This window comes from Pagrus pagrus (genome assembly GCF_965226575.1).
Source record: "Pagrus pagrus genome assembly, chromosome: 2".
NCBI classification, from domain to species: Eukaryota; Metazoa; Chordata; class Actinopteri; order Spariformes; family Sparidae; genus Pagrus; species Pagrus pagrus.
Genome location: NC_140186.1, coordinates 29,552,168 through 29,562,681, shown reverse-complemented (window position 1 = coordinate 29,562,681; position 10,514 = coordinate 29,552,168). Strand labels below are relative to the sequence as shown.

At 40.9% G+C, this 10,514-nt stretch overlaps 1 protein-coding gene across 2 annotated transcripts in view; it reads right to left on the bottom strand.

Moving 5' to 3' along the window:
- Positions 1–1,491: 1,491 nt before the first annotated feature.
- The window catches only part of cryba1l2 (crystallin, beta A1, like 2), a 40,082-nt gene continuing 31,059 nt past the window's right edge, over positions 1,492–10,514 (bottom strand). The window contains exons 1-6 of one of the 2 annotated variants that reach the window (XM_084366603.1): positions 7,002–7,083; positions 6,615–6,691; positions 6,367–6,485; positions 3,586–3,727; positions 3,223–3,365; positions 1,492–1,888 (exon numbers count right to left, since the gene is read on the bottom strand). In XM_084366603.1, coding sequence (XP_084222729.1) covers positions 1,741–1,888; positions 3,223–3,365; positions 3,586–3,727; positions 6,367–6,485; positions 6,615–6,689 — 627 coding nt within the window. In that variant the 5' untranslated portion in view covers positions 6,690–6,691; positions 7,002–7,083 and the 3' untranslated portion in view covers positions 1,492–1,740. Of the gene's footprint in view, positions 1,889–3,222; positions 3,366–3,585; positions 3,728–6,366; positions 6,486–6,614; positions 6,692–7,001; positions 7,084–10,514 lie in introns of those variants that run through there. The other variant, XM_084366604.1, reaches the window with a different exon arrangement.

Sequence of the window (10,514 nt, the reverse complement as noted above, 5' to 3'; positions counted from 1 at the left end):
ATGCCAAAGCTACTTAATGATCTGATACTTGATGATCTTACTGATCCCTGAAGTTGTTGATTATGCAATATCTTATTACTGAGAGTGTAAAACTCTGTTCACAGGAATAAACTTTGTACCTTGCTCCTAATTACTCATGTACTTTTACCTTAAGAATGTGTTGAAGTTAACTAACTGTGTTTGTCTTGTCTGGTGGGTGGTGTGATGCCAAAGTCTCTGACTTTGACACAGATCTGTTGTGACAGCCACACATGTTTCACCATGGAAACCTCAGAGCTCGGCCAATGCAAAGAATAGCAGGACTAAATTAATGTTTCATTGCGGTTACTGTGACACAGTTCATTCACATACCCACACATTTATAAAACATGTCCACTACATCACATCTCGTGTATTTTACTTATGTAAGAGTAGAGTTACTATAATGGACTAAAGGAAAAAAAGGTAAAGTTCTGTGATAACCCAAAAATGAAAATACAGTCATGACCTTCTCACCCCCGTGCTTATGGAAAGTCAGGTGAAGGTTTGTAGACAACATAATAGCTAAAGCTCTATTGGTTTTTGCTTAGCAGCTACAGTGAAGATTTGGGCTTTAAAAAGGGTGGAAGTTTTTGAGGACTGAACCTGCCAAAATCTGAAATAAATAAATATATAAATGGCTCAATAAATTAATTTGCCTTTAAATGCACCAAAAGTAAATTTGAAAATAAATGTAGGCGTTTATTCATTTATAAAATGTGACATAAATTGACATTTCTGCTTTTAATTTTCCTCTGTGTTGATCTACCTTTGTATTAATTCAACTATTTACTTATTTCCCATTTAATTGAATTGTTTTTATTTATTTATCTACATATTTACTTCCATTAATAAAGCAAAAAACAACAAAATGCAAGCAGCTTGTGGAAATACATGGGGGGAATGCAACTGGTTAATAATACTGCAATAAATACCTAAATAAATATGTAAAAGAACAGAAAAACATGATAGCTAAAATGGATCATTTAATGGGAAATAAATAGATAGTTGAATTAATATAAAGGTTAATAAATACAGAGGTAAGTTAAAACAGAAATATCTATGTATTGATTTATTTTGTCTTTGGTGCATTTAATGACATTTATTTAATGAGCTATTTATATATTTAAATGGAAAAATATTATGTCATTACAGATACTTTAGGTTATAGTTGCTCAAACCAATCCTAATGTTACTGGGTAATTAAACTTCATATAAGACTATGTGTTTTTTATGCATTTACAAATATCCTTGCTGGTTAATATGGACCATAGCTAAAAAGGTAAAGTTTCCCTAAATAGGAAATACTCAAAAGATGATAGTACATGAAAATTGAACTTTTGTACTGCAGTAAATGTACTTTACACACATGAATGCTGTTTGTGCTGAGGGACACGTTCACGTAGATGAAAAACATGCCAGGTGTTCTCTGCATTTGTTCAATCACACATGAATTACAGAAATCACTTCTCAGGTTCTCAGTCTGAATTTATTTCACTTGTACTAAGACAAAATGAGTATCAACAGAAATATGAGCTGGGATAAAGAGGTAGCTGCTACGTCACTGATGGATTGTGTTGTAGTCGCGGTCCTGACAAATGAAGCCTGAAGCTTAGAACCAAAGCTAAACTTCAGGCTTTTGTCTCATAGTCAGGCCCCTGAAGCACAGCGTCCAGGTGTTAGCCTGAGCCATCACTGTTGCCGGTCCTGATCTGCTCTTCCTCAGTGCCTGATGCGTCTGATGGACTGGATCTTTGGAGTCTGGCAGTGGGAGCCCCAGTTCCTCCAGTGCTGATAGTCTCCACTGTGTCTTTCACACTCCATGATGTACTGCTGGCCTCTGTAGCCTGGGTACTCATAGCACACAAAGCTGAAAGGAAGGACAGAAAGGGAAAGTAGGTCAGTATAAAGACTGAGTTACATTTGTATGACATGCTTTACATAAAAAACTCTACAGGTAATATTGATTTAGCCACTATTAGGGAAATTATTCAAATATATATAGCCTAATTGATCCTGGATGCCAGTACCAATAATGAAAAGTAAATATTATGATAACAATATATTGAATATCTTTACTTAATTTTTTTTTTGATGAAATATTACAGAATTGCCGTGGAAGTGGGACTTTGTCAGTAAAAATAAACTTGTCCATACTCGCATCCATACGGTGCATCGACCATGTATGACTACAGTGTTTCTACATCACTGCAAACGTGCGTGTTGTGTTGCAATACAAACTTTAAAGCAACAATGGATATGACCATGAAACATCCACGGGTGATTCTTTACATCAATACAAGTTTGCTGAGCTTATCTAATTAAATGTTGTGTTATTATGCATAAACTTCCAGAAAGGACTCTAACTAAAATCTCAAAATGGAACAGTGCACGACAAAAACCACGTGTTTGCCACCGTGTCTCGCTTCAGGATTCAAAGTTTGTTCAAATGTCTACATGTAAATAAAACACAACAGATGCCTGTGGCTATCTGCGGCTGGACGGCTCTCTATATTGTTCAATGAGAAGCAAACTGCAAGATGAATGATAATTTGGGTCCGAATTTGCATTAGAAATCATGGTTTACAGTTATTGTTATGCTATCACAGCTCACAATTACAATGTTAACATGCTAACGTTTGGCCAATAACTCTCAGCGTACCGGTTTAGCAAGCTAACATGAGCTAATTATCAATGAAAACAAAGTACAGCTTATTGGAATGTTATATTCGCAGCTATTTGTCCATAAACTAAAGTATTGGATGACTTTACATTTGACCTGGTGATGGAGCCAAATGAAAAGTCACTGAGTCATCAAGGTGATTAGAAATCATGCTGAGGGGAAGGAACGTCGGCATCTAATGGCAATCTTTCAAGTAGCTGTTGAGATATTTCAGTCTGGGCCAGAAGAGCAGACCGAATGACAGTAACATCCCCAGAGCCACGCTGCTGGGAAGGCTGAGAATAGAGGCATCATTAATCTAAGTGTGATCCAGCTTTGAGATGTGGTGGAAGTAGTGTGACACTGTTGGACAGTTTAAACTGCTCAAGAGGGGAAAAACAGAGAAACACAGAAGTTTTTGTTGCTTTGGGACATGATGTGTCTCCTAAAATGTCTGAACTTCTCCATGTCTATTTGTTTGGACTTGAATATGTTTTCTGTCCTGCTCAGATTTAAAGCCCTCTGAACTAACTCTGACTTACGCTCCGCACTGCACGTGCATGGAGCCCACCTCGGGCTTGAACCAGCCCATGGCCTGCAGGGAGGGGTAGTCGTCGCACAGCTCGGTGTTGCGACCCATGAAGTTCTCCTTCTCAAAGATCATCATGCGGCTGCTTTGGTGAGACTGTTGAGCAGAGAGTTAGTGTTAGGCCCGCCAGACAGACATTCAGCACTGACTTGTGTCGTTTCTATTTTTAAGCTGTTTCAGTCCCTGGCTGTGGCTCACTCTTCTGATCACTTCCTCCCTTCTGTCACTCACTATCTTCTCATTTCCATTCGCCCTTTCACGCTCCTTTACTCCCACTTCTCTCATTTTAGCCATCCCCTCCTCTGCAAGTACTCACAGCGCAGTAGATGGGGCGCAGGGACATGAAGCGCTCGGTGTGGTAGGACAGAGAGCCACTGCAGGCCTCCCAGTTGGGGTACTCGCCCCTCTCCAGGATGAACTGCTGGCCCTGGAAGTCATGGTGCTCGAAACCCACCCAACTGGACACATAAGTGGAAGAAGTGAAATCGTCAGATGGGGAATGAAAATGTTAAATGCTTGGAATCAGTCTGAACACCGAACAGACAGGTGACAGGTGACACTAGACGGGGTGAGAGGAGTAAAAGGTAAAGAAGCAGAGGGAGCAGTCTGCAGTGTTGTCCCAGGAAACAGTGCACCGCAAAAGCAGGTTCATTAAAGGATAAGTACATCCAAAAATAAAAATTCAGTCATTATATACTCACCCCGGCACCAACAACAAAATAGAGTTTTCTCTGAGAAACGACCTGTTTTAAAATGTTAAAAGAAAACTTGACCCGACTTTCCATGGGCATGGGGGTGAGTAGATTTTTGTTTTTGGGTGGACTTATCCTTTAAGTTGTGAGTGTCCTGTTTTAATTAGTTTTCACATTTAACATGGCCAAAGCGCAAAAGTTCCACGACAGTTTAATCTCTCAAGGTGATTTTTAAATTTTCTCACAAAATGATGAGCGGAGATTAAAAATAACTAATTAAAACTAATGTTTTTAGGAGCTACGAAGAAACAAACAAACAAAAAAACACATCGTTTTACACTGACCACGGTACATTTAACACTTTTTCCCCTTTGCCTCTGAAACCTGGGGGAGTTTAAAAATGTTCTCAACATCCAGGGCAGCACAATCTGTCAGCTAAATTTACAACATGTCAAAGGATAAAAAAAAAAACGTGTTTTTTGCCAGACAGTAATTGGCATGTTCTGGTCAGGTTGCACAGAAGAGGAGGAGGAGTGAGCACTTGATGAAGGAGTGTAGAGAGGAAACTTCCACACAGTCATTTTTAGGTTCTGTAATAGCCTGTCACCTTTGTAGATTACCATCCATCCACTCAGTTCCTACAAAATAGCTTGACTCGGTATTCAGTGTTGTTCCTCCTTAGTCTACAAATAGTGCAGTTGCACTCTCAGTGACAATCATTTCTCACCACTTTTTCTAACCCCGTGAGGAGTCACCAACAGATGGCTGCTTGATGTATACAGAAGAACACACTGAACTCTTTCCAACCAGGAAAAGATGTTAGAAATGACTGATGACAAGCAGCTGATGAATAGAAAAAAGGCTTACGTAACACCCACACAGAAAAGAAAAAGTTGATGAAATGATCTGTTGATTCACTGTGGATTTGACTGAACGCTGTGGCATTTTTCCTAATGTGGACATTAAATAGAAAATCCAGGAAACAATTAACCATCTAATTGATTCAATCAAACATATAATATGTAACATTTCTGCATTAAAATGTCTAAAACATGACTAGACCTTTGCTGTAAATGTTGTGTTGTATACTTACATTATCCTAAATGTTTCCGGAAATATTTAACCTCAGAGATATGTCATTTTATTCACTTGAATACATTACCTCGTCTGTGAACTTTATTGCCCGAGTCAAGTCAGATGGATTCTCATTGGCAATGTTGGTTGTTTAACAATGAAGACAGCAAATCCCATGATCCCTCAGTACTTATGTCTTTTGTTTTGTTTTGATTGAGGGACCCCTAGTGGTAGAAATTACGTGCTGTGCACTGAACTGTAGTGAACTTCTACAACTAAACTGGTTTACGAGTTTATTTTGATAAAGAGGATTCCAATAGGTATCTTGATGATTGAGGTCGTCGAGGGTGGTGGTGTTGTACTGGAGGGCATCATGGTAACAGGTGTTTCTGATATTCTGCCCCTCTCGCGTAAGTAACTGGGGTGGACAAAATATTAGTAACGCTTAATATAATGCAGTCCAGTGCAACAGTTAACGTTAGATTGTACAAGTGGAGCTATTTAAGTGGTTGCCGAGGGTTTCCCATTATATTGTAACATTAGACACAACGATTGAAGAGCTGGCTGATAATTCATGAGGAATCACCTCCCGAAGTTCGATCACTTTTGGTTATCTTACATGAGATTTCTGTTTTCGATGTGTACTTTTCACTGATTTGGAAAAAGCTGATGTCACAGACTTCCACGTACCAATTAGAATCGGGCAACATCTGAATCATAACGTAATGATTAGCATAGTTTTCCAGAGGTATGCATAAATACTGAATCAAGACAAACGCAACATTACAGAGGCTTTTAGATTGGAAGTAATTAGTTAGAAGTGTGATAACAGTAAACAGTATCGACAGTATGATATCGTTCTCAGAGCAGTTTCTAAAAATATGGTGTTCTTTTCATCACAGGGACCTTGACTTGAAAAAGAAGAGCTGCACCATTTCACCAAAAGGACCTTAAAGTATCCACAGGTGACCACAGGAGAGGCTTGTATTTCAGCTTTGAATCGCCTCCACAAAATGAAACTCTGGCGGTATGAATAGCTTTCAGTTTGGTTAAAAGACCCCGCTGGCTCCTCAGGTGATCCTGATAAAACGCTCTCTCAGCATTTCATTTCATCGAGTCTTCAAAGATGACTGCTCATGCTGGGTGCACCCTACATGTAGGACAGAGCGACCTCACAGGTGTCACGCTTTAGTGGGAGTCTGGACACTGCTTCCCTCTCTCGTTATCTCTCCACACCCATCTCACGGACACTTACATCAACACACACACACGCACACGGAGTCAGTCAACTGTCCACAGAGACTTGCAGGCGTACAGGCTGTGTGACTCACGCTCCACTCTCCACTCGGATGGAGCGGATGTTGTCCATGCCGCAGTCATGGATGTTGCAGCACTCGGAGGTGAACTCCATACACTTGCCCTGGAAGTGCTCCTGCTCAAACACAGTCACCTGCACACAGGGGGGAGACAAACATGGGGGAGGCATGAGGATGTGTAATGTATCTGTGTGTGTGTGTGTGTGTGTGTGTGTTTGTATATGTGTATTTGTCTGTGTGTGTGTGTGTGTGTGTGTATTCACCTTAAAGAAAGGGGCTGTGTCCATGCTAGGGAAGAACATGGGTGAGGTCATGTGGGTTCTAGTGAATCTATACATGTCTACAGAGGAATAGAGAGAAAAAGAAAAACACAGCACAGAGATCAGAGAGGATGTACAGGCAGTCAGATCTATCAGCATTAGCAGATTTGGATTTACTTGATAACAATTGGATTTTTTTTAAACTTTTAAATAGTTGTTGTAACTAACACTTTACTCCCATGTGAAGTCAGAATGTTACTTTTAACTTCTCATACAAACAATATGTTCACAATAAAAAGCTTGAAACCAAAGTGTCCGGGCTAGGAGAACCCGCAGCGTTTAATCCGTTTCATTGTCACTACTGAGTGTCAGTCATGTCGCCCTGCTCACCTGATGCTCTGCTCTCCTCGCTCCTCACACACCAGATCCTCTTTACATACACACTGTGTGAACCTGGCGCGTCGGTTTTATACCGGCGTCCACGCGGGACACTCGTGGTCGCGCATGTGCCCGTGTTGCCCCTCCATACTAATGATGTGAGCGGGCCGGGCCTGTCAAGTTCAAAGCGGGCCCGAATTCAGGGCGATACTTCCGGTTTAGAGCCTTCAAAATTAAGCTCTCGTGACCACCTGTAGGCCTACAATGTGTTATACTGATTGTTACAAGTAATACAGAGTAAGACACTGAACAGATATAATAATACACATATAAGATGTTTTAGTTATCACATTTTATTTTGACTTTAAATGAACCGGCCCATGAGGCATGGTTCATGCTTACTAGGCTTCATGATAGTCTACTTCAGAGCTATTGTGGCTTTTATTTTGAAGGCAGAGGGAGGAAGAGTTCCAGTATTGTTCTGGCTAACTGTGGTCAGCTTGACTCAGGTGAGCGCGAACCTCACGTGCGCTCCCCTGTGCTCATGTTTGTGCGTAAAAAGCGGTTTGTGCGCTCGCGCACGGGGGGCGGCCTCTCACCTCTCTTCATCTGTCTCTCTCCCTCTCTCTCCCCCTCTCTCTCTCTTTGTAACCCTGTGCGGCCTGTCGACTCAGCAGATCATATACAGCAGGCACAGAGGTGAGGCTGGGGAATGCGGGGCTGTTGTTGGTCTATTCGTATAGGTCAGCAGTGCCATCGTATAGAGCAACAATGGCCGGGGCTATAGGCAGTGAATGAGGAGGATTTGGAGAGCCAGAGAAGAATGTTTCAGCGGTCAGTCCCAAAAGTTGAGGAAATTGTCACAGAGGATTTCAGTTGATGATGATGATTAGTAATGAATGATAACCAAGTGGCAATAATGATCTTTAAAAATGAAAAAGCTAGAAAAGTAGATTAAGAGAATTTTTTCTATGCAAGAACAAAAACTCAACAAAATGAAAATATGTTCACTCTATATCGCTGCACCTGTGTCACATCCAAGGAATGTGTTCGCTCTGAGGTCTTAATTTAAACCCCTCGGTCCATCACTTCAATCGGCAACATGCCACTGTTGCCACAGCAACACCCCCTCCCCCCTCACACCCACCACCACATCTGGGCCTTGGCCCTTGACATTTCATCTAGAGAGCACACGAGGGGGCTGGCACCAAGCTCCTTTTGATATGTTCCCCCGTCATACAGGCTGACACACAAAGACACACACAGCCACACACATGTACAAGAAACATACAAAGCCGCTGGCCACGTCAAAGGACACCCAAGTCACGACGCTGCCATTATTTTCCCACTCGCTGCTGCACCAACGTTATTTTATAATGAGGCAGTCATGCGTGTTGTTCTCCTAGACATGAATATTTCAGGTAGTGTGTGAAGATGCTGTATAACTGAAGTGAATATGAATTTGTAGGTCACTGTCATAGTAATCACTCCCCAGCAGACTTCTTTCTATTCATGAATCTGGTGTGGGAAGACTGTCAGGATGCTCCGCTTCAAAGTCCAATTTGTAAGATAGTTGATGATTCTCATTCCACACTCGTCAAATTTGCTCTGGGCTGGTGGCCGACCCACCAGCCCAGAGCGTCAGTGTTTAATGAGTTGGGAATGAGACTCAACAATCAACTATCGTGTAAATTAGACCTTTTGCTTTTGATGAAATTAGTTCACATACTTAGTCTAATGAAATGGTTGATATATTGATGGATAAACAGATTTTCAGTTGTTTTCAACAGTTGGTAAGAAACAACTACTGGCCCGTGGGCTGACCCACTTTGTGCAGCCCACGGGCCAAAGTTGGCCCACTATTAGGTTTGATATGGCCGGCTGGATGTAGTTGCAGTGAAGACAAGAAGAGAAAATGAATTAAATGTGTAAAACGAGCCGGTGCTAAGTGTATTCTTTTTATACATCCATGGCTGTAGCTACTGTTAGCTTTTTAGCTCAGTTAGCTGTGCAGCTAGCTAATTGGGGGTGGGGCGGTGGTGGTGGTTATGTTATGATATATTATGTTTGATCGTACTTGTATCTACTTTGTGCCTGGGCCCCTCTTAATGAGCTTTTTAGTCTTCCTAGGGTGTCCCATTTCACATAAGATTATTACAGATTTAAAAGAGTATGTTGTACATGGTTTTAACTGATGTGAATAAAGACATGATGATGATGATGATGAGGACTAGCAGGGCAGCGTTGGTGTTTAGAACGTAGATTTCTTTGACATAACTTCAAAACTGTTAGGCCTCTTTCTTCACACTGTTGAAAATGTTTTGAAATAAAGTTCTTGCATATTGCACCTTTAATAATAAATGAATATACAAATAATTTTAATTTTTGAGATAGAAATACTTACATTTGTAGGATCCCTAATTATTAATTCATTTTTTGTAATCTGAGGACAGTGGGCAGCCGGACACTTTGCACAGTAAGTCAGTCAGTGAGGTGAACTTCATACCATTTGCATCTTAACAATACAATACAATAGGTTCCTGCTGTCGGCCCTCGGACAGAAAAGGTTTTGGCACCCCTGAATTATGAGATGTCAAATAGGCCTGCATAGATCATAAAATACTAAATGTCAGTGCAGGTGTAATTAACTGCTATCTCTTTATGCACTGTGTGAAGGAGGAAGGAAATTAAAGATGACTTTCACACATATGGATCAATGCACAGATCAGCTGCAGGATCTTAATACGACAGCTGAGCATGTATGGTCTGACAGATTTTGTAGTTTCGCCTACAAAAACAGCAGAGCTACAATGTAAACTATGCAGTTAAGGAGATCATCAGATGTGAATGTGAAAAACACATAGCTCTGTGCTGTGCATTATTTATGTAGTCCGAGAGATAGAGCCCCTGGATGATAACCTTCATATACACTGCATTGCAGATGTTAAGTGATTTCATAACTTCTCGTCCTTGGGTGACCAGTGTTCAGAAAGTTTCTTCAGTTTTTTAATGAACAAAATCCAGGGACTTAAAGTTTACCATGGTTACATGCCACAATATGTATTATCATGTAAACTACTTTACTTTCTTTTAGAAAAAGAGGAAGATTCTCAAGAAACTTCCTGGTTAAATAAAATGAAATCAAGTTATCTGCTAACATGTTCACAGATAAAATGATATGTTATTTTACACTTCCCTTACATTAGCATTATAATTTCTATGGTCTGGGATGTGTATCATCACTCCTTCTTACTCATCTGCTCTGAGGAGTATACTGTCAGCTTGAATGGATGGTGGATCTGACTGTCCTCCAGTACCGACGATAGGACAGGTGAGAACATAGGAACAAGGATGCGCCCCAGGATGCCCACTCAATTTCCCCTCCCTGTTGGACACTTCCTCTTCACTCTTGGTGTTACTTTTTACTGATCCTCACCTGAGAATGAGTATTCGAGGAAATTCCAACAGCAGGATTAATTAGGCCGACCACTGAATCCAAGACATGAATCGCCTCACGCTCAGGAT